The 26,230-nt window shown below is 32.5% G+C and overlaps 1 protein-coding gene across 1 annotated transcript in view; it reads right to left on the reverse strand.

The window, feature by feature from the left end:
- Positions 1–23,285, reverse strand: part of LOC125058056 (homeobox protein Hox-D1-like) — a 40,828-nt gene extending 17,543 nt beyond the window's left edge. The window contains exon 1 of the mRNA XM_047662067.1: positions 22,435–23,285. Coding sequence (XP_047518023.1) covers positions 22,435–23,002 — 568 coding nt within the window. The 5' untranslated portion in view covers positions 23,003–23,285. The remainder of the gene's footprint in view (positions 1–22,434) is intronic.
- Between the last annotated feature and the right edge of the window lie 2,945 nt (positions 23,286–26,230).

Consider the following 26,230-nt stretch of genomic DNA (forward strand, 5'->3'; position numbering starts at 1 on the left):
ATACTAATAATCTAAAGCAACACAATTCTATACTTAATAATTGTAACAGAATTCTCGACCTTGTACTTACTAATATGCCATTGTGTGAGGTGAGCCATTCATGTGGTGTTTTGAGGGTTATAGATAAACTACATCCTCCCTTGGATATTGAAATCTCCCTAGCCAGCAATCCTGAATTACCTTTTAACATAGTCACGACTAAACGTAATTTCCGTAAAGCTAACTATGACAATATCTTTATTGAGTTAACAAAGTGCGATTGGGAGATGCTTTTCGCTGGAATTGACGATGTCGACTTGATGGTAAATGTTTTTTATTTGAACATACGAGATATAATCAATAAGTACGTCCCTTTAAGCAAACCTAGTAAAAATCACTATCCTCCATGGTTTGATCGAAATTTAATTCGAACTTTAAAAGAGAAGAATAAAATAAGACTACGTTATAAAAAATATAAAAACGCAAGGGACGGGTTAGAACTGACTTTACTAAGTAAAAGATGCAAGAAAATGGCCAGTGATTACTATAAGCGGTATATTTCAGATATAGAAAACAAAATAGACACAAATCCTAAATATTTTTGGTCATATGTAAAAAACAAACGCTGCGGCACTAGTTCTTACCCCTTGGCTATGTCTGATGGATGTACTTCTACCTCTGACGGTTACCAAGTCTGCGAACTTTTCTCCACACACTTTAAAACGGTTTACACTCCTAGTAACAACATTAATTTTAGCCAAAACAAGGAACAGAAATCCTTATTTTCTAAACTGGATAATAGTGCTTTTTACTTGTGTCCGCCGGTTTTGAATTATGAAACTCTTCTTAGGAAACTAATGCATTTGGACCAGTATAAGGGAGCTGGCCCTGACGATATCCCGCCCATTTTTATAAGCAAATGTGCTAAGTATTTGGTTGAACCTCTACTTACAATATACAATAAATCTCTTTCCTCAGGAGTTTTTCCTGACAAATTTCCGGAAAACGGCTAAAGTGGTACCTATCCATAAGTCGGGGGAAAAAGAGCTGGTAGTGAATTATAGACCTATTTCTATTCTTTCCTCCCTTGCTAAAATACTTGAGTCTCTCGTATGTCCATATCTTAATAAACATTTTGAACAGTTAATTGCTTTATCACAACATGGGTTTATGCGACGTAGATCAACCACAACTAACCTAGTTGAGTATACTGAATTCATAAGTGATGCATTGGATCGTGGTCTCCAAGTTGACACGATTTACACAGACCTCAGCAAAGCTTTCGATCGAGTTCCTCACTCTATACTTCTGAATAAGTTATCTAGCTACGGCTTATCACCACCTTTTCTTAAATGGATTGAATCTTACTTAAGTAATCGCAATTTTTTTGTTGTCGTTAATGGCTTTAGCTCCGTTATACAGAACATAACCTCCGGTGTACCGCAGGGCTCTCATCTAGGGCCAATACTATTTAATATATTTGTAAATGATTTATCAACTTGTTTTAAGCATTCTAAGGAGTTTATGTATGCAGACGATCTCAAGCTTTGTCGTGTTATCAGTGGTTTCGAGGATTGCTCGATGCTCCAATCTGATCTGAATGAAGTGACTTCATGGTGTGTCTCCAGTGGTATGGAACTGAATGTCCAAAAGTGTCATTTCGTTCGTTTTGCTAGAAAGAGGGATGTTATAGTTTACAACTATCATATGGGTAGCTCGTTACTTCGAGAGGAAAGAGTGGTTCGTGACTTGGGGGTACTTTTTGACAATAAGCTCACTTTCTCAGAACACCAGGACTTTATAATTCAGAAGGCTTCTAGAGTGCTTGGTTTTGTCATAAGGAATACAAAAGGGTTTCGAAGCACCAAATCGAAAATTCTAGTATACAACAGTCTCGTGCGGAGCATTCTAGAATATGGGACAGTTGTATGGAGGCCGCATTATGCGACGCATATGCTACGACTCGAGAGAGTACAAAAGAGGTTACTGTGGCATCTGCTTTTCTCCAGTGGCATCTCGAAAAAAAAGTTGCCAACGTACGAAACGAGGCTGGCGCACTTTAACATGTTGTCACTGGAGAATCGCAGAAAATCAATTGATATATCGTTTGCATTTAAGATATTCAATAATCTGATTGATTGCCCGAACCTCCTATCTAAATTTAATTTTCGTGTACCCTCTCGATACCCCCGGCATCCCATTGTTCCATTTGTCCCTCCTTTCCGTAGAACGCGATTTGGTCAAAACTCACCGATGTCCAGATTAAGCATACTTATAAACGAGCTAGGTCTGGATATACATAGTTGCTCACCTCACAGTATAAAATCGATTTTTGTTTAGTTTTTTTTATTGTAATTAGAATTTTTTCTTTGCTAAGTAAGTGTTTTGTTTTTTGTAATCAGAATTTTTTCTTTGATAAGCAATTGTTTTTGTTTTGTAATGTTTGTTTTGTTTAATAATCTCTTTTTGATCTCTATATATGTATGCTATGTTTGCCTATAAGTGCTTGGCACATTAAAAATTGTATTTTGTGTTTGTTTCTACCAATGTCTCAGTGTGCCGAGCGTTGGCAAGCTTTATCAATAAAAAAAAAAAAAAAAAAAAAAATATATATAAGTAGCTATATAAGTGCCTCGTCGTGTGCCAAGTATTTTGTTCATAATAAAGAAAATAAACACCTATAAAAACCAATTGATTTTTTTAATTTCATTTTTATTAAATAGAATATTGTTTTAAAAAAAATATATGAAAATTAAAATGTGCAATTTATGATGAGATCTGTGATTGCTGTTTATTGTCAACTGACAAATAAACATGACATTTCTCTGGTCAACAACCAAGAGTAAGTAATTAATGGCGCCAAGACAAATTTAACGTTAGACGTTTGTTAGTGCTTTTTAAAACTAAAATTAGTCATTACGACCTCTTTGATATCTACAAACATTTTATAGGTATATTCATGTAACTTTTAACTTCGGAATTACTTTAGTAAGAAACATTGGGCATTTTCATTTTCAAATGTAGACAGACATTTCTTCAGATAAGATAAATATGGCGCTTTGGATTGTCCATAACTAACAGACAGAGGATTATATTATCTCGGGAAGATTTATAGAGTATGTTACTTGCTTATCATGTGAGTATCTGTGAAAAATCGAATTATCATTTTCATTTTATGATCATCATCCAAATTTTCATTTTTAAATTCGCGATTTCATTCGCTATATTAAAATCAGCTACATACCTACAGTAGATAACAATATAAAACAAAGGCTTTATATAGGCGGTTTCACCAGGCCTCATTATCGCTCGTAGAGTGATTTTATACAGAATTAAAAAAATATTCTGGGACACCCTAGTTACCCACCAATATCAATCGATTTATCAAGACATATTTGTTATGGCATGGAAAGTTTCGGAAAGGCATTACAAAATGGTAGCCTTCTTCTGTTAAAAGATTAGAAAACGGATCCAGAAATTACTTCAACAAACAAAGTTTACCCCTACGTAATATTATAGCTATGCGATATGTGGGAAAAGACTAAAATTTCTTGGAGAATACAAACAAATGACGTTACATGTATGGCGCAATCAATCACTACTATCTCCGGTAATTTATTGATAACAGCCTAACAGCTACCGTGATAAGGATGCGTTCAATTCAGTTTGGCAGCGCATGAGCGCTAAGGTAGGCTTAGGTTGAAGTATTGTTTTTAGCAGTCAAAATACTTAGGAGGACGCAGTTCACACTAGACTCTGTACCTTTGTCTAATACCAAGAGCGAACTAATTCTATCAGCTGTCAAATGCTCATCGGACTTTGACAACTGGCAGAGTTAGTGCGTTGTCAACTTTAATGTGACATACCATGTTTCAAATACAGTTGAGATAAAGGTTACTTTTATTCGCATTTCGACTGTAAAGTAAAATCTCTCGTGTATTTTGTCTCGTTTAGTTATATGGAACGGGACACAAAAGTGATAAGGACAATTTCTTTACAGCTTTTTGTATCTCTCGTTTATGAGCATGTATTTCTGTCATGTCATGCCATGAAAATATAATTTTGTGAAAAGTTAGTTTTTGAAGTGAAACTTCTTTATCGGGGTTGGAATAAAATTTAGTGTAACACTTTTTCGTTACGCGTCACATTTTTCCGTTACGCGCCATCTTTTGAAGTGAAACTTCTTTTTCGACGTATGGGAGAAATTTGGTAGCAGGTTACGCGCCATGTTGCTTTTTGAAGTCAAACTTCTTTATCGGCGTTGGAAAAAAATTTACACACATTTGTCACATTTTTCGGTTACGCGCCATCTTTTTCTTGTCCCTACCACGGTTGATCCGAAGAGATTCGAAGCCATTAGTAACAAAAATATATAATAACGATAACAATGATAGTAATACTAATAATTCTATTACAATTAATGAAATTCTGTAATAATCTTAGTACTACATAGTAGTACAGTAATAAGTTAAAATGAAATAATTGTATTTGTATTCATGTCTATGATAATAAAAGCCTTTTGTTAAACTTTATCTAATTTAACTTTATTTAACCAATTTCTGTAAAGTTGCATATAGTAGATCATTTGTCGAAAAATAAGGTCATTTTCAGTTTCACTTCTTACGTGTGTACACCTAGTACACGCACACATTTTTTTTAAATAAAACATCTGACAGGAGCAAATTCTTAAAATAGGTATACTAGAATAAGTTACGAATTACTTATTGAACTAAAATGTGTAACATAATTATATATTGAACACAAAAACTGTGCGTATTAATAAAGTTTAAATAGCGAGAACTATAAGAAAGAAAGAAAAAGATGTATTTGATTAAAGTACTAAGAAATACAATTTTATATTAAAATATAATTTTAGTCAAAATGGGCCCAACGCAGCTTTAAGCTGTTGTTGTCACCAGCAACGCTGATGTTTAGTGGACCCATACTATCTTGAGGCTATACACATTGAACAAAACAAAAATGTTAACAATAAAAAAAACAAAAATATGAAACACAAACATAGAACATAAAATATGAGACAATGCACCTAAATTCCCAAACCCAGACTGACATTCCAAAAGATAACTTTAACATTTCATCTTGAAAGACGTAATACCTTGGATGTCACGGATGTGGCAGGTTATTTAAGCATTTAGTTGCATTCTATCGAAAACTACCGCGAAAACATGCTGTTCTATGTTTAGGTGAAAAAAAAATAGAAAATAAAATATGTATTCAAAAAATCACATGTCGATTAACTATTAAAAAAAAAATTAAACGTAACACGATAAAGAGAAATAAATATTCTAAAAATATTATTTGGTTAAAAACTCAATTATTTTTATCGTTAACGGTGATAATTAACTTAATTATGGATCCTTACTGGAATAATTAAAACCTTTTTATCCAACTGTTTGCAAGCCCGTTATTTAAATACCTCAACAAACAGAGGAATTAATGAAAGAAATGGAACATACTTAGAACATAATATTATTAACCTCGCAACTATTGAACTGTTTAAAACTTGTCCTGGATTTGTGAAAATACTTTTTAGAGGCATTTTAGATAAAATAGTTTTATAAATATTATAATCTATTATCAAAATATAATTAACGAGTCAGCTCTGACTCATTTGGTATTGTTAAAATTACTGTAATCTCATTACATTAGTTTATATTTATCATACGAGAATGGCAAGTTCAAAAAGTGTCAACGAATCTCTGTACGAACGTGGTAGAGGATTATTATTAGCACTGCCAGGGATTGATTTACCTGATGTAGAACACAGTGCACGTATTATATTAATTACGGTTGGACTTGGAGATTTCATCGCCTTCCTCTTTTACCGTTTTAAAAAATTCTTTTACAACACCCCACGTGACCTATATGAAAATGTCAATCAACTACGCATAATTTTAGGCCTGCTTCAGATTTTATTATACATTTTGTACGCATTCCTAAACGATGCTACGCCTGGTGACATTCTTATTTTGAAATTTATAGTCTATGAAAGTATAAGTTTTATTAGTCTGTGCATCCCGTTGTTATCTATGTGTGCATCAGTGAATTTGTTTTGTGGAATATTATTCTTTCCAAACGGATCAAATATATTTACGTTGAAACAAATATCACAATTTTGTACTACTTCTGTTGTTTTATTGCATTTTTATGAATTGTTTTTTGTTTTTCTTATGGATTATTTTCATCAAGATTTAGTTGCAACTGTACTAACGCTTCGATTAACTATTCATTTGTTAGTTTTAGGTATGTTATTAGCGATTTTGATTGTTATATTTATATTTCGCCTCCCTGACGTATGTGTAAATATATTATCAGTCGATAATATACATATTTTGTTTCTAACTGTGTTACTTGTAAGTGATTCGATTTTGGTAGCTTTTAAGTTTGTTCTCAATTTAAATCACGAAAAAAATGCAAGATATTTGTTTGTTTGTTTATTTTGTTTACGTATTCAAGTGGAAATCGTTTGGTGTATTTGTTACAGATTTTTTAAATCTATAATTGTAACAGATATCTGATTCTTTTAAATATTTTATCTTTGTAAAAAATATTAAGTCTTAAAGGCGTTACCAAAAAAAAATACTTCGATTATTAAATAGTTTCAATTTTATGTATAGTTTGTGTAAATAATATATTTTATGGGGTGAATAAACAATTAGTAATCAATAGAATTATAATATTTGTCTACGTGTAAAGATGACTCATAATAATCTATACTAGTAATACTCCCAAAGATATTTACAGACTACTTAAATTATTAATGCTTCATCTTAATCATTGCTTTTAATCGAATTCTATTAAGTACATCCGATTCAATAATTTTTCGGTATATGACGTGTTTGTGTGTATACAAGATATGTATATGATAAATCATTCATTGTGTGTGATATCAGTAACGTTTATTATGTTCACATCCTCATTCTCTAATTTTTACAGATATTTTAATTAGAAATGGCAACATTTTTAATTATAAGATAAAATGCTTCATGAAAGCTAATTCATTACGTGTGATTAAATCTGATGAATTAAAGGAATTTAAATACATAATTGCAATCTATTTTTACGTAATTGATGTTATGAACAATGTTGTTAAAGATTTAATTGTGGAATGCACAAAATAATTAAAGATTTTTAATAGTTTTAAAATAATTTTAGAGGTACAATTTGAGATTTTCAAATAATTAGCGTAGTAGCGTGGACTGAATTTCCGCTCCTAGATGCTCATTTGGTCCGTTTTGTCTTAAGCAATTAGGATACCTAGACGTTTTATCTAAGTCTTCTAAGGCTTTATAACTGTAAAGTAGCTCTAGACGGTTATAATGGTGGGAATAATTTCAACTCAGAGTTCAGATAACTGTGGTCTAAAATTTAAATTGCAAACCGTGTGCTAAAGATAATGTATTTATATATTATACGTTATAATTTACCTATATCGGTAAAATTGTATCAATCTGTGCGTGTTGTGTACGTACAATTAAGAATGGGACAAACCTTTACCATAACTTTAATAATTTAGCAGAGAGTATTCGATTTTAGTTTTTTTATTATACAAATATTTAATGTTAACAAATTTAAGTTAGTTTCTTTGAATATGGTAATACCAAATTCAAGGGAATGTACCTTTCCAAAAAATAGTGTTACCATACAGCATTTAATACCAAGTCTGGGCAACTGTATTATGCAGTACTGCCATGTTTTTTAGAATTATCCAGTCCAATAAAAGAAAGGTTATATTTGTTGGTTAAAGTAAGCGATCGGCGTTATCGTTACGTGTTTGAGTGCATCGTTATCATGGAGACTGAGATGTAAAGTTTAATTGATTTATTGAGTGTTGACAGGTTACCTGGCCTGCATCCGGACTTACTCAAAATATAATAAATTACTGAATACCAACACGCGATAGCGGATGATCGATCGCGGGTCCCTAATCGATGTGACAGTTGACAGCGCAAGATGGCCGACCAAATGTCAAACGTGATGACTTCATTGTGTTGGTAGTATTGTTAGGGAAATTTTTACCGTTATATTAATCTTGATACTATTGTATCTATTATAAATAGAAATTGTACAGGTTATTGTTTAAATAAATAATAACTTTATTTACATAAACGATAAATAAGAATTATGAAATTAACCAGATAGTAGATCAGCTAATTCATGGAAATAATAAATTGCATATTTGAAGTGTAATTAATTTTCATTTAGTAATATATATATTTGTGTGTAAATAAATAAGATTTGGATTGCGGATATAACAAGAGCTCTATTTATCTTCTGTCAGTATTATGTTATATTTACAGATATCTCTAAATGCGATAAAATTCTTCTAAATCTCATATCTACAACCTACCCATAGACATAAATATAGTATCCGTGAACTTTCTTTTGGCCTAAAGTTAGATGTCAAATTCCGAGAGTAACGTTAATCTGTGTCCCCAACAAATGTTTCTGTGTCTGTCTTTAATCTGTGTGCCTAATACAATTTCGGTTATTATGCTACAACTAAGTGTCATAGTCGAGACTTGGCACTAAGTATGACTTACGAATGTCAAAAATGTAATGACAATATGGCAACCATACTTAGACTCTGAATATTACCCTAAAAAACAATAGAGTCTTTCAGATTTCTGTATCTGTTTCCTAATAGACAAGTAGGTGAACAGCCGTTCACCGTACGGAGGTTTTACTCCACGTACCCTGGGACGTACGCTACTCTTAAATATTACCCTCACTCTTGCCTCAGGTGTCACAAAAATCTCAAGGTTAGTGACATTTATCTCCACGCTATCAAACAATTTCGCGTAGCTACAAATCAAAAATATTTTATCATATTTGTATCACATACTTTGCACTCGAATCCACGTTTATATTGACAAAGTCCATAGTTGATTTAAAGTATCAGAAGGTAAACAAGAAGTCGCCAATAAATCGTGATTTCAGGTTTACGACCGATAGGATTGAACTGATAGTAAAATACAATTTTTTCAGTTAAATTTAGTTACATTACTTTTTATTGCTAACATTTTTTTTATAAACTGTCTTTGCACAAAGACATCATTTAACATTACGATCTAGCTTAACTTAATTATAAATATAACTAGCCGTTTCGCGCCCGCTTTGCTGGACGAATTAAAATAAATTTTATGTTTCATTATTTTTATTTTTTTTCATATTTTTATTATTCTTCTTTTTAACTTCCCGCTAAGAAAATTGAAATATTTCGAAAATCGAGTTTTTAACAGATGTTGACGTTTAGAGGTTCTAGGAAGCCTCCCCGAATGTTTCCGCGGTGAAGTCCGTATGGATAAATTTTCATAAAAGTAAAACAGCAATAAAAAAATGAAGGAACGTTGGAATTTAATAAATAAATAGCCATAAACCATCTAGGAAAAATTTCGCATCGAATGGTGGTTTTATGTCGATACGATCAGTGGTTTAGGCGTGATTGAGCCTCAAACGAAGACCATTTTCATTATATATATAGATATATATTTTGGCGATGGATTACATAATACCTATATACAAAAAGAGTCAAATATTTACACAAGGAAAAAATCAATTGAAAATACTAAATACGTTTGGTTTCAGACAAGACAGTCTACAGATACGGGAGGCTTTTTCATATTCACGCACACACGTGCATACACATACACACTCAAATTATCTAAATATTTATACTGTTATTATACAGATTTCTTTTCCTGTATATTTTAAGTAAGTTATTGTTCTCTTGCAACTCGGAATGGTCTGTAAAATATGTATAATATAATAATATGCAACAAGAGATTTAAAAGTAAAGTAAAGTACTTCATATAAATAATATAATGTGTATTTGCATACCTAGTAATAATATATACAGGGTGGCCAAAAAGTCGTGGATCAAACGCAAATCCCATATAACTCTGCAGGGGTTGAGCTTAGAGACCTCCCGTTGAACAATTTTTTGCAGCTGATGACCTCATCTATACCCCTATTTGCGTTTGATCCACGACTTTTTGACCACCCTGTATACTACTAGCTGACCCGGCAATAATCGTTTTGCCATGTAGGTACATATATTATTTCTAGGAAACATTTTTTTAGTTCAATATAAATAACTATCTACTATAATAAAAAATAGGGGTAAATTATCGTAGAGGAGTGACAATTAACGGTTGAATGTATTTTTGTATGCTGTATAATAAAAATAATAAAAACAAACGTTTAGGGGTCCGATTCTTAGACTTACTGAATATGCTATACCTACTGTATAATAGATACATAACTTAGAATGACTCTTTCAGAAATCGCTTTGAAAAAATGGTTATGGTAATGGTAAATGGTAAGTATTAATTCGCTCAATTAACGTTATCTGGCAACAATTTAGTAAAATCTAGATCAATAAAAATCCTATACGATGTTAACAGATTAGATATACAGTGCCACTCACAACGATAACGTTCTAATCATTGATGTTATCTAGCTAATCCGTGTGACGCAAATTGATAATTTTATACTTATTTGAAATAGGTAAACAAATATGTTATTAATACACGAAATGGGGCGTTTATCAGTGAATTACTATGATTATAAATGCAGTAAGTTACAAGTTAAAGCGTACAACAATTTAATTTTAAGGATAAATATGTTTAGTAAGTATAATAAGTATATCAAGGGCGGATCCAAGCGTTTAGTAGTACTATTGTATTATTTATTATTAATTTCATTATTTTACAAAATAATATAGTAAAATCATAATATGTTAGATTAGAAAACCGCTGTGGTTTATATAAGCCAAGGTCCTTATTCATTATTGTAATTAATTATGTACATAAGGAATGCAATAAAGATTTGAGTTTGAGTTTGAGTTTAAATGTAACCATAGCAGTCTGGTTTTTGAGCGCGACAAATGCATATGAAAGTAGTTGACAATCTTGTGGCATACTATAGTTTGTTGAAAATGGACATTTTCTTGCTTGCTTCTTAATGCTTCTATCTTTTTCGGTCCGCTACACGAATTAGAATACTACCAGGAATCCGTACAAAAATATGTAAAATTTGGTGATATGAAATAATTTATTATTTTGCTAATTTTTAAATTTTGATATAGTTGATGTTTTTTTTTATGATTGAAAATATCTATAGCTCTACCGCGTACATTCTCCGATTTGTATTTCAATATTAAGTTTTCGTACCACGTTATGCCAACTTCATAATTATCACAATCGACACTTTGTTAATGCCAATTCTGGAAATCGGTTACTGATTACGGAGTAGCGCTGCTGTCTTAGCATAAGAATGTGGTATTACTACTATTTTATATATAATAACGGTAAAAATTAAAGCTTATACAAAAATCCTTGACTTTGGATTTAATGGTAAGATAATATTAAATATCACAGTAAAAAAAAAATCTACATTCGAATCGTTAAAATTAACTACAGAGTAACCCTGCTGTCTTCGTAGGTCCTTATTCTTTTGAGCGCTTTTAAAAATGTCATTCTTCACATAGAAAAAATAGTTTGACAGCTCTTGAAACTAGGTTTTTTTACATTTTCTAAATTGTATTAATTAGACTTTATTTTCACTAGGAAAGTCATTACGATTTTAGGTTAAATGCGCGCGGATCCCTAACATATCGTTATTAATGACTTAAATATCAAGAGACCGTCCCACGCCGTCATTCGACTTATATCAATACAAAACAATGGTATCTATAGGAATGCGAGTATCTCGTTGAAACTTTAAGTATCTAAAACTTGACATTTTTAATATCTTTGAATTCTGTTAAATTAAAACATAGTTAATCGATTCTTCTTTTGTTTAGCGGGTTAATATTTAAATTTCAGTAAGTACTGTTTCCAAAACGATTCCTAGAATGACTAAATTATTCGCTGCTATGGAAAGATAGGCATAATAACTCTTCATAAAGAAATTATAAAAAATATAAACACTAAAGAGGACTAATGTCATACTAATTTATAAAAACTATAAAATTTAAAAATGGAATGGAATAACAGACCTCGACTTACTCGAAAGATGACAATAAGTTTACACACCAAAAAGTTTTGACTTTGTAACAATGTTTCTATTATCTATGGTAGCATCGAGGTTTTGGCGCCACTTAAACGTGAAGGAAAAATAAATCATTTGAAGTTGAAACCCAATTGGTTATAGTTTCTGCACACGACTGTGTGATACATTATGAACACATATTTTGATTAATGCTATATTGTTAGGAGGCTTTAAGTATATATAATTCTGTAAGTATAATTTAATTTATTATTTTAAGATACTTTTATATTAATTAAGAAAAATCCACGCTACACACGGCTGTTTAGGTCTAAGCCGGTTTCTTCATAGCCATAGTCCAATCGGTGCACGGCCGGGAATCAAATGTACACAGCCGCACGCTAAACCACTTGGCTGACACTGTTTAAAATTACTAAAGAGGGTCTAATTATTAAAGATCACGTTGTTTTATGTTTTATTGATGTAATCAGACCGAGGCTAACTGACAATACCCGAAAAAAAAAGCAAAAGATTTTTCTTTGGACCACACAGATTATAACTATAATTTTGGAGTTTGCTGCTATATATACTAAAAATTTATTTTTGAAGATTACTTATCTGTGACCAAGTTGTTTGTTGTCATAGAGGGATACGTTCGAAATACAAAATTGTAACAGTAAGTTGAAGTTTTCGTACGCGGATTGTAGAATAGTTGCCGTCGTAAAACACGAATTGATATAGGGGTTGCTAGCCTAGGGCATAGTCTAGGAGACGTTCATCTTTATATTTATCACTTAAATTAATATTACGACAAACGTAATTATTTCATTTTGGTAAAATAATTAAATTATTCTGTGAGCTTGGTTCGTGAATATACATATTTAATTGTTCAAGTAAGTGCTAGTGCAAGGGCTACCCGGAACAGATCACCGCGCATGTTTTTAATTTTTGTAGTTTATTTTAAATAATATTATTTAATTATTGTGCAAACGTACATATTAATAAATAAGTGGTAATAAAATAATATTATAATGGTAATAAATATCAATATTTTGACACCAATTTTCTAATAAATTAAAATGAATTCAGTCCAACACTGTACATTACGTTTTTTTTACTGGTGTCTAAACTTATAAAAGAAAAAAACAAATTATAAACATAATTAATTTTCATACAACTAATCAAACGAAGAAAAAAAAGCGAAAGAAAAAAATTGTTAATAAAAATTTTGTACGAAATCTCTTAGAGCAGAATATTTTCGTGCGTGGTTCGCGTGCGAGCGTTTCTGATCATGATAGCGGCCCTTACCGCCTTCCCGCCACCGGCCAAGGGTCGAATGGACTCCTAATCGCTTTACTAGGTCTATGAGCTGATATTCTCCAATGCATACGAGGTAGCGAGTGACGCTTTGAAATATTAATAAAAACTCTTCTATTTATATAGTATATCTTTAAATAGCAGTAAAGTATATGTAAAAAATTCCTCAAATAGTAAAGTGTCTTTCATTTTACTGTTTTAATTGACTAAAAAAACATGGATGACAGGGTTGAGTATAATTTTGTATTTGAGTATAATTTTAATATCAATAGTCAAAATCCAATACGTTTGTCATACGGAAGTGTCGCTTCGCGATACACTTTACTGCCAAAAGGCTCTCAAGTGCGTTGGCGGTCCTTTGAGAATTGCTCTCATTGAATCTCACCATGCTATCGTAAATATCAGTTTCAAGTATTTGTATTATGACACTAGCTTCCCCCGCTTAAAGAATTTTTGCTTTTTACCAAAACATAGACAAGGAGAGTGGAACATATGGAACATTTTGTTAGCTACTCCATAGAGACATGTTCGCCTTTCTGGAATAAAAACTTATAAACTTTTTAATATTTGTTCCAAGTATTCTCTTTATAAGAACCTTCCTCAGAGTTCAAGGAAAAAACTAAAAATAATTAAAACATATTTTGCACACCCACAAACACACCCTCATGTACATACCCTCATTTTCATACAATACAGCCGAATTAGGTATTACTTAGTCAAATGTATTTAATATTTTTATTGATTTCTTCCTTTGTGAATCTCTTTGTATATATATTCCATCTTTGGCTACATCTTTACTATAATTGTTTTTTATTATATATAATTCATGTTAGTTGTTGGATTACGAAATAAATAAATAAAATAAATTTTGAAGTACTTTTTCAAAATTGCAGAGCGCGATTCTCTCATGACTCAGCCCATCGGCCTATGCAGGTGACTTGCAAGCGTTATTAGCTGTGACCGCCACTTAATGATTGGCCGAGATTCGAACCGGCGGCCGCGCTTTAAAAGCATTGAGCTATTATGTAAATATCGTCATAAAATTATGATTGTAATAGGACCTTTTTATCGTGTAATGACCGAGGAATCGCATTACTTTGTTGCTTTTATATTGCGACTTCAAAGGAAAATCTTGAATTGTATAATGTGTTATTTATTCCTTGAACTCTGAGGAAGGTTATTATAGAGAGAAAATTAAAAAAAAAAATAGTTTTATTTAGTACTTAAGTCTTAAAAATAGTTTTACTTAGAACTGTCTCTATGGGGTAGCTTAACAAAATGTGTCCATATGTTGGTATGTAGCTACTAAAAAGGTAGGCTAAGTAAAATAATACTAAGGCGAAATAAGTTCGCGGGGGCAGCATCATCATTCTAAATTCACATTCAGTGTAATTACACCTTCAATTAAAGTACTCTTTTGTTTCTTTCTATCAACTTGTTTCCTCTGTGATGAAAAGAGACAGATAAGTGAAAATCTGTTTTTGATTTTTTTAATAATGACGTAAATGTTACTAATGAATTTTGGACGATTATGCAACACTACGACTGTTTTTTCTTAAAAGATTTTTAATCATACACCATGTACCACTGTATAACTATAATATAGTTACCCACAGCACGGGGGCTCACTAGTGCGGGACTCGTTAGATCAATGTTGTCACAACCTCTATAATAATTATTATTTATTCTGTCACGAATAAATAATAATTATTATTACTATAATGTGCATTCGTTTACTTTCCAATCAGTGCTTATTTTTACAAAATATTATTTGAAGGTATATTTAATCTGTATTGGACTAAAGCGTGACTAAACGATTTTTTCCTTTTATATAAACAATTAATTTGCTCTTACGAAGAAAAATCGTTAGGAAACGGCCAAATCAGACGCAAATATCGACATTGCGACCCAAGCAGCGACGGGCATGAGGCACATCTGATGCTAAGCGATATGCCCAAGGACATTCGCACTACCTCGTAAGTGCGTTGCCGGCCTTTTAAAAATTGGTACGCTCTTATCTTGAAAAACCCTAAGTCGAATTAGCTCGGAAACACTTCAGTGCGATTCCGGTTCAATATAGGGTCATAGAATTATATTTTATAATTATTAACATATTATATATCGTATATTTTATGTCCGCGATGAAAGGATTGTGACTTATACTTCTATAGTCCTACTATAGGCACCGGCCTTTCACAAATATTGTCAATATCAGCAGTATGTAAACCTGCTAAATGTAATATTGTGAAGAGGCAAATAAAATTTATTATAATTATAATCTATTCAATATTCATGTATAATAATTTAAGTAACCCATTTAATGCCAATACTAAGTTGAATTGCATAGAAATCGCTCCGCAAAGTCTTAGGACCTGTCTCAGGTCCGATAGCATCGTCCATGTGTGGTCGTTTTTTGCAACGTTTAGCGTGACTCGCGTATTACTGACGTTATTTTGACATTTGAATGTACGGAATCTAGATAAAAGGTTAAGCCAATGTTTAGTATGGATGTTTGTTACAACTTACAACATATCTAGGTGTTTTTATTATTTATTCCGTATGTCGGAGCGATGGCGTTGTTGTCAGCTGTCATTGTCATTATGTCACAGAGCTTATCAATTAACAACGTCAAAGTCAAATCAGTTTTAAACCGAAAAATTATTGTTTCTTTTATTTGCCAATATTTCTAGATTAAATAATTAACCACTATTCTAGTACTGATTATATCAAGCTCTTATTATTGAGAGTTACTTATGTAGCGTTAATTTCTTTATTTGCTAAGCGTTATCTATTTATATATCACAGTAAAGTTCACCACAAAAAATCATTTTTTGCCTTTTTGAACATTGATTTTACCAACCAAATTTATAATACGTAATTTCACTGATAGTATGTTAAGTTGAATATGAATATTTTTGTTACAGTACTCAATACATAGACCACAAAGAATGTCCTTATAAATTAATCAATAGACAAGAAAAATATTCTATAATACGTCCGGTGCAAGACACATAATATACTGGCAGAAATTAATTGAATAAAGTAAATTCTGTCAATTTGTCGTGTCATGTAAAGCGTTGTGACATAGTTAATATCAGGGCGAGCTCCGGTATAAAGCTAGTCATCGTGCTTTGCAACTAATGCCTAGTATAAGAGAGGTTGTAAGGATATATTTGACAGTTTAACTGTCAGTTACTATATTATATTTTTATTTTACTTTTTTATGTGCTACGTACTATTTTTGAATTTATGTTTTTATTATATTCGCAGACGCTGGACTTGTATGCGAAATCGCGGGTCTACACGTATAAGTTTAATCAATAAAATAAAGAAAAAAATCCCTTATTTAAGAAAAATCCAAATAAAATCCCTTAGAGTCGTCTTATAGCTAACAATCGATCTCTTCCAGGCAACCCTAGCAAGAAAAGGTACTAAGGCTAATAAAGTGCGAGAAGTGCATAACTAAATTACCAAAAATAAAATTACAAGTACAAGGGTATAAATAAATAAAATGCATTTAGAACGCGTTTATAATATTTATTTGTTATATTAAGTCCAAACTACCACATCTTATAAAAAGGTCGACGTTAGCTCCTCGCCTATAATGAATTTAGATTCGTGCAAACATTTGCCTTTTGTCATTGAACGTAAATATTTGGTTTCTCTCGGATGAAGGTCTGAGGCAAGATCTCGCGCAAATATTTGATTAAAATAATTATGGTTTCCAAAAACAATATATGAAAAATGCGTCGTGATTTCCTAATGCCTAGTGTAAGAGACCTTTAAAAATAATTAACGACTAAAATATAAGAGTATTTCCTTCAACTTTGAATTTGTTCCGTTTGGAGTAGACTCTTGGGTTTTAGTGTACAAGAGCTAATTAAAGATTTAAGTTGGCGCCTGGTAGATGATATCGGTGACCCCAGATCTGGTGCTTTCTTCACTCAACGATTAAGTATCGCAATACAGCATTTGCAGCCAGCATTAAAAGTACACTGCAGGGACCAAACTTTTTAAATAAGCTTAGTATTTATCCATTTTTAATTATGAACAGATCTTAAATTATGATTAAGTGTTACGAAGGAGTTCATTGTTGATTTAAAAGAAATCTATAAAAGACATGAAACCCAAATGTTAAACTTAAAAAAAAACTATATTTATTTCGTAAAGTAATAGAAACTACAGGTAAAACATAATTTATGTGTTGTATAGACCATTTATCATAGATTTGGAGGCATAGACAATTGCCTTATATTGTCTTTGATATAGGTTATATTTGATTACTTGAATTTTCAATATTCTTAACATACATAGTAGAAATAATAATTCTAAATGGATAAATAAAAAAAAATTTTCTTTTTAAAGTTTGGTCCCAGTAGCAGTGTTCCTTTAATGCTGTATTACGATAGTTATTCGTTGAGGGAGGAAAGCATCACTTCTAAGGTCTTCGACTTTATATTAAGCGCGTAATACAGTGCCATACCTGGATAAGAGAGAATACGTCACATATCAAGTTAACATCTTTAAAAAAACAAGTATGTTTTCTTAATTGTGAATTAATGAAACTTAAAATATCAGTAGTCGGCACGCGAACACGGCTAATCCGACATTAGGCCGACTGTTTGTTTTCTGTCACGCGACGGCCGGACAAGGGTGACAAAACTTGTATACACGCCATTTTTTTATTGAATCTAAAAAACACTATAACGAATAAATAAATTACGCATCACGTTGTTTGTCCGCTATGGACCCCTAAACTACTTAGCCGATTTCAATCAAATTTGCACACCGTGTGCAGTTTTATTTAACTTAAAAGAAAGGATAACTTACATATATATATATATATATAATTCTACTGTACGTGTGTATGTAACTGAACTCCTCTTCAACGGCTGGACTGATTTGAATCATATTTTGTGGGTGGCGCCCTGGATGTTTTAGATTCATAAAACAGCCCGGCAGTTGGAGCTGCAGTCGGTACTTTCATACTTTGTTTAATGTTCTAATCGTTTGAAATATCATGCCGGACAACGTTTGTGGGGTCCGTGGGTAATATTAATAAAAGCGTCCTTTGCTTCTTAACATTCTAGCCGGCCATACAGTTTTCACAGTAGAACTTAACCAATAACCTCTCAATGCCAGAAATCTCGCGAGTGCGTTGCCGGCTTTTTTTATTACCTATATTTTATTTTTGTTGATTTGGTCTAGGCACTTCTTGCAACCTTAGTATTTCTCTTTTTAAGAATTTTACCTTACTATTGCCTGAACGAGATTGATTGTAAGGCCGCCCGTTACATTCCTTTTACTTATGTTATATGTTTTTATTTTATGTAACGAAATTTAAATAAAATATACCAACGATATTCTACAGTCCATTATGGTATAACAGTTTTGAGAACTAACCGGAGAAGGGCTTTATATACATTATCTTACTGTCCTGTTAAAAATAACTGAAATTACTGTTTCATTGTATTCTATTAGTAACTAACTTTTACAATTTCTTTTTTTAACTTAAATTAATTTGAATGATAAAGTGACAGTCGGCTGTTAGCAGTGAAGCATGTCTACGGGGTGTCAGACACTTCTGTCAGATCGTCAGAGTCGGGTCACAACCTCTGACACACCAAATAATTTGATAGATTTCACATACCGTCACGAATTAATAGTTTTGATTTAAATTGTTTCAAGGAGTTAAATCATTCAACATGCATTATATTTAACTGTTTTTTATTTCGACATTACGTTTTCTATATGAAGGTATTGAAATTTGCGACAGCAATGAAATTTAATAAAAAATTGAAACAGATGATCCAATGTAAGTAGCATTGGTATTGGTAGGTATGTACCTACTTCCTCTCTTATTCAGCTGAACAGAGTTATTAAGAGTTTATGAGTACTTAATATGACAACCCTATTTTAGGATAAGTATACCTATTATCGCAACTAAAAAACGAGTTTAACTGTTAATTAATTTGGAAATTAAATTGCTCTTTTTATATTATATAAAGAGTAATTGCAGAATAATTAATAATATTCTGCAATTTACGAGATATTTAATGCAAAACTGTTATTTGCAATTTTAATTACAAAATAAACATAATTTAAGACAGAAGAGACGTTTTTAGAAGTTTAAAAGTGTAATTAATCTAATATTTTTTCCAACATTAAAAATACTCGTCGAAAAATTAATTTTACTATATTAAAGAACTATAGTAATGATAAATCGTTGCATAGATGATAGACTCTAATTAGACGTGTGTAAGTGTCAAAGAGATTTCGATAGAGACGTCTATACCGTGACAGGAGGTGACATATCGCCACAGACAATCTAGTCTAGTTATTACAGACTATGGGTAAGTAAGAAATTTTTAATCATTTTCGCTATGTCGTTGCAACGTTTTGTTTATTTACTAGCTTTAATTATCCTTTTTCTGAGATTAGTCCTTTGGTTAAGTGTAGTTTATAACGAGGGAGCAAGAAAAATGGACAAAACTTATCACAGAATGGTACCCTTTAGACGGAAAGAGACATAGAGGAAGACAGGCTAAGAGATGGGAGGATGATGTTAAGAAAATAGCGGGTTCACATGGCCTCGCACTGCAAAAATTAGAAAAGACTGGAGAGCCTTAGAGGAGGCCTTTGTCGGAAGACAAGTTGTAACCGAACTACCGTTTGCCGATAATCAATAGATATTAAAATTGTTAGTATATTAGTTAAACTCTAGTTAATAGTCAAAATGTGTTTTTTAGTCATAAGTAAGTTAATTTTAGGCACACGAAACTACTCTGTGTAAAACTTGTTAACAACAATAAAGGCTTTTATTTATTTATTTATACCGAGGGAGATGGCTGATGAAATGTCGTCAAATTGTTCTTACAAAAATGCTAGTTTCCCTAACTGTTTCCTGGCGATGTATTCTTTACCTTAAGGTAAAAATATATTTTTGTTGTTGTAATTTTTAGTCCAAATAATTTGTTTGCAACATTCTATAACTAGTTCAGGCTATATTTAATAAAGTAATACAAAATAAACGTCGTTTACTTGTTACAAATTGTTCATAATTTGTCGTTACCTCATTAAAAGTTACCAACAAGAAAATAATGAATTAGATGTCATAATATCGGTTTAATTAAAAAACGCTTGTACGCATTTATACGAATTGTTAATAAGTCACGAAATAACAAGTAGTAAATGTTACCTGTCATATATTAATTGGTCTTTAATTAAGCGATTCTTTTAATTACTGGTGCAGCCTTGATTGTCTTGTATTAAATTTTAATAAGGTTATAATTTCTAAGGTTTTTAAACCCGGGCGGGGCCTTAAATTTAAATATGGAACAGTATTTAAATGGAAGCCCTATGTTATGTGTTTGAAACCTCCGTATCTCGAATAAGCACTGTATAGTGTTCCTGCTATATAGTGGTCTATATAGTGCTGTATAGTGGTCTGTAACAACCAATATAGATTGCAAATGTGATTCAGAGTTGATGATGCTGTGTTTTGTACCTAAGCTAATGACATCGGCACTACGGTTATAGAGAGAACTAATTTAAAATTGTATCTAAAAATCAGAGATCATCATCAGACTATGAGAGTTATGGACTAGATAAGAAGCCAGAACGGCCGGGTTGAAGAATAAAACAATAAATAATAGTTTAAAAACTCACTCCGACGCAACTATTATAATTTGATTATTTAACGAGAATTAAGCTCGGTGGCGGTTGATGTATAAATAATTAATTAATATGAAATTATTATTACTATTATTTGGTTTTATTTACTAATTATTATGTTCAAATATATGTAAAATGAAACACTTTGTTTGAAGCTGCGTAACAACAGCTGGCTTTAATTGTTTAAAACATGAGCTTATAACTAAGATAACATTAGGGGTAGTGGGACGCTGGATTACCTTGGACTTAAAGAGTTCGTAAATCTAATTGACACTTATGTTATTGGATATAGTGTGGTAAAAACTAAAGGGCTCATATTGGCTTCAAGCGTGCGATGATTGTTTACGCTTTTAATTATTAACTAAAATATATATATGTATCTTAACTAATGTTAGTTACATAACACAAGTATGGAATTTTTAATTTCTGTTGTGTTTTTTTCTGGCTAGTGTATACATTGTATAAGCTAGATATAAGATATCATTTAATATTTTTCTTCAAGTTTTCGTAATGATATACCTACTGTATATGATTTTCCGTTGCCGCTATGTTAGGGGATTCTATTTTATTTAATTTCTGAGTTTAACCTATTAAACACGATAGTTATATACAATAAGTGCGTAGCATTCGCGAATATCTATAGGTAGGGGCAGAGTGGAGACTTACCGCTAGTAAGTTCAAATGTTAAAAGCGTTATGAATATAGGGGCTCATGAGTTATTAGAATCCTACATTCAGAAATGTAATATAAATCTTAAATAGATTAAATCTGAACAGGATCTTAAATAAACGTGTCGAAACCTTTCACTATAGTGTGATGTTACAGTAATTATTATGTATTTTAATTATAAGTCAAATAAGATTTTACACTCTTATTAAAAACGCATTAGATTTATTTTTTAATTGTTTATTATTTTATGTGTAAACATACTACAGCATACTTTGTTATCAGAATTGATATCTGTTTGTCATCATACAAATCATTTCAGAATAAATTTGATAAAAAGCAATACGGGAATGTCCCGTAATATCTCATTGAAACAAGAGCAAACATAATCACTTAATAAATGACAGTTTTTTTAAGATTCCAATCCAGGATCCAGATACAACTTTGTAACCAACTGAGTCTAAGAACTAAAAGTAGGTGCATAGCTTTCAATATACATATTAGTAAAATTATTGTTTTAGTTTTCTATCAGACCTGAGGTTACTTGGAACCTAGGCACTTTATGATTTACAACACTTTACAACTTTATAATTGATGATGAACAGTATTAATTTATAAAAGCTAGTACCTACTGTGTCCATACTTATATAGGTACTTCGTAGTGAGGCCAGAGGTTCCATTCCCATCGAATAATAATGTGCAGTGATTGGGTTACGGGACTTCAAACAACAACATGATATTTTCAATAATAACTTTTAATTGTTCAATAATTCTTAAGAAGCTTACCTGCTGGCTTGGGGACGTTCCGTTTGACCTGCATCCACTTATACGTAGGCACAGCATGCTGCGGATGAGTCTGGTGCGCCACGTGGTGTTGCATGTCCCCCTCTCGAGGGAACTCCCTCATCCCCCCAAACTCCTCCTTTGGGACGTACGGAACCTCAAACTCCCCACACGGCAGTGGTGACCCATGACTATACTGCATTGTGTCATCCACAAAGTGCATGTTATATTTTGTCTCTAAATAGTGATTGTCTAATTTATGTTCGTGAAGCATTTCGTCTTGTCTTGGATCTTCTCTATGTTTAAATGTCTCTGAGTGCGGTGGTAACGGCTGGATTGGGTATTGGGGCAATTCTCCATAATCCAAGTTCGTGTAACACAGCCCTGTGTCCGTGCTTATCACTGGGTTCGTTTCAGGCTGTCCGTGCAGAATCGGTTCATAATAGTGCGTACTTGGCTCGTAGTAGCCCTCGTGATAACCCTCATACGGGGTCTGGTAAGATCCCTGCTGATAGTACTCAGCGTTGTACCCATTCTGGTTATTGTACATCCCGATGTCCATAGTCATCATGTTTGTTATCGAAACCGAATTACATTACACACATCACTTAACCGGGACTGGACCGGCCGTCCGCTTGCCCGTCAGGTGGAACGAACACTGAACGCGAAAGAAACACCACCACACGACAAATTAATCGTCCGTCTTCTTCTCACACGTAGTGAATCGGTAAAAGAAAAGGATGGAATGAACCAGTGATGCAACTTATGATAAGCGGATAAGAAACGTGATTTTATGAGACTCGTTTCACGGCTGTGGTGTATCTTGTAACATTCTTTGCGTTATACTTGTGACGTTGACGGGCGCGTACTGTGGGTAACTAGCATGTTTTTGCATGAAATGGGCGGAGTTTGAAGAAGGGGCGGACTCGAGGGGATTATACGGGCCAATGGCTTTCCGGGTATAGCATCTCCATCTTGGATTGGTTAAAGCGAGATAATAGTTGCGAATCTGGGAGGCTGGGAGCGAGTGCTTTTTATTTACCCCGTAGTGAATGGTCCAGCTGACAGTTAGTGGAAATAGTTCAATTTATTTGTTGGACGTAAATCGATGGAAGGTGTGAAATGCTGCCATGTTCGCGGTTTGTTCAGTGGCAGATGTTATGTATTCTTATTGTCTGAAACTGTGACGAATCATTTATGTAGCTTATTGAATTGTTCACATTGAATTATTTCAAGTTTAAATTCAGATATTATTGATTTCTTAGCAAAATTATGTTCCTTAGAGTAGCTTAGTTCTAGATTATGTCAATTTAGGTGATTTAAATAAAAATACCTATGCGTGCATGATGTTTGATTATGGGTATCTATCTTGGATAAATGTAGCGAAGTGTGATAGGTCGGTATAGATGATTTAAAATATTACAAATATTTTGTGTTTTCTTGCTAGATACCTACCATATAGGTCAATAATTTACGTAAAAACAGAAACGTATCGCCTTTAAAATAAATAAATAAATCAGTGGCACTACAACCTTTTTCGATCTGGGCCTCAGATTTCTGTATCTGTTTCATGATGGGATTCAAATAGGGAAGGTGATCAGCCACCTGTGCCTGACATACTCTAAAGCATCACGATGTTTTCCTTCACCGTTCGAGCGAATGTTAAATACGCATATAGAAAGAAAGTCCATTGGTGCGATGCCGGGGATCGAATCTATGACCTCAGGGATGAGAGTATCATGCTGAACTACTAGGCCTATTTAGAATTATTGTTACTTGAAGCCACTATTTATAGGTTAAGAATATTATAAATACTGTATATTTTTGAGTAGGTAATAAATCTGCATTTAGATCTAGATCGCATAATTATGAAATTGAAGTTTATTTTACGCATGCAAGTTATTCAATATAATTATCACAATGACAGAAAAAACCTTAAAACAAATTGATACTTTGATCTTTTATCTCACTTTAACGATGTCTCCTTCTACCGGAAACGTTCGTTATCCAATAATCATCAATTACGGAGTCCAGTGGCAGGTAGGTATACGGGCAATTATTATGGAAAGTCGAGGATTATTACTACCTACGTAAATTTTTGAGTTTATAAGATTTAACTATGTAAAATTAAGATTCTACTTACGGAATTAATTTCAGTTTTCACCAATCTCTACAATGATTCATGAGGAAGGTTTAAGTATATATTTTTTAATTTATACTAAAATTATAACGGGGAAAAGTTTTTGAGGTTGTAGGGGGTAAACTCTACCTACTCTACTCTAACGATTTTGTCTAACTTATAGGTATATTATATTTTAAAAAAAGGCCGTCGCGCCTATCTTTTGTCTGTTCGCGGTAAACTCTTATATCAATAGGGGAATTAATTTCAGTTTTCACCAATATCTAGAATAATTCATTAGGAAGGTTTAAGTATATAATTATTATTTTTTTAAGGATTTCGGGTCACGGTTGTACTTGCGATGCCGGAATGTCCCTAGATGGTTAAATCTAAAATGTAGTCACCAAACGAAAACAGTAATCATCACTCAATGATAAACAAGAAAATAAACTAAGAGTAGGTAGGTATGTCAAAATAGTATCGAAATGAGTGTTCTAGGTCTGAAATTGAAAGATAGAGTAAAAGTAGAAGAGATTAAAGACATGACAAAAGTTGAAATGCTGTTACTTCTAGTAAAATATTGAAATAGAAATTGACAGGACACATTATGAGAGAAGACAAAGATAAATGGAAGAAAAAAGCGACGGTAAGACTTCCTCGCTATAGCAAAAGAAAACGAGGAAGACAAAAAGATGGGAGATAAGTAGAGCAGCTGGCCCTATGGCTACGTAAAGCTAGACACCGAGAAGAGTGGAAGGTCTTAGAGAAGCTCATGGGCAAGCTGTGAAATAGTAATTAACCGGCTTGCCGATTAATTATTAGTGTTTATAGTAGGTACTTCACATTTGTATGTACCTACTAGGATAAGTACCTATCCCATAAAGTATTTTACAGCAATAAAGGCTTATTATTATACAGTATAATATAGTCTTGCAGTTATGATATATTATGCTTGCCAATATCAGAACACATTTTGAATATAAAACTTGAAAATAGCGCAGGCGAAGCAACGGCTTGTAATAGGAGGCAAACGGGCAGGAGGCTCACCTGATACCGCCGCCCATGGACACTCACACACACTGCCAGAAGGCTCGCAAGTGCGCTGCTGGCCTTTCAAGAATTGGTAAGCTCTTTTCTTAAAGGACTCTAAGTCGAATTGGTTCGGAATACTTCAGTGGGCAGCTGGTTCCACATACCTAGTGGTGGTGCGCGGCAAAAACTGCCTTAGTAAACGCTCTGTTGTAGAACAGTTGTTATAAAGAGAAATAATATTTAGTAATCTTGTGATATACTCAGAAAATATACCGAATTCATAAATTTATTTTTAATTACTTCCTAAAGATTTATATCAAGAATTTCATAAATAATATAGTAGCAAATTTTGTTTCTTACTTTAACTAGACTTAACTATTCAATTAGGTGCGGCTTATCAAAATCTTTTACTAAAACTGATAACATATACGAATTTAAAAATACTTTGCGATAATGCCCACAGACTTTACCATTATTAATCAAACACGTCACAACACCATGATACCATTTCAATAATGACTAATAACCCTTTTATAAAAATGTACACTGGAAACGCACCCGTATTTACTACGAATTACAGATCAAAATACTATAGCACAATTGACGCGACATTTTACAAGACAAAAGTGTGGATTATGAAATATGGAT

Source organism: Pieris napi, chromosome 17, assembly GCF_905475465.1.
Source record: "Pieris napi chromosome 17, ilPieNapi1.2, whole genome shotgun sequence".
Classification (NCBI taxonomy): Eukaryota; Metazoa; Arthropoda; class Insecta; order Lepidoptera; family Pieridae; genus Pieris; species Pieris napi.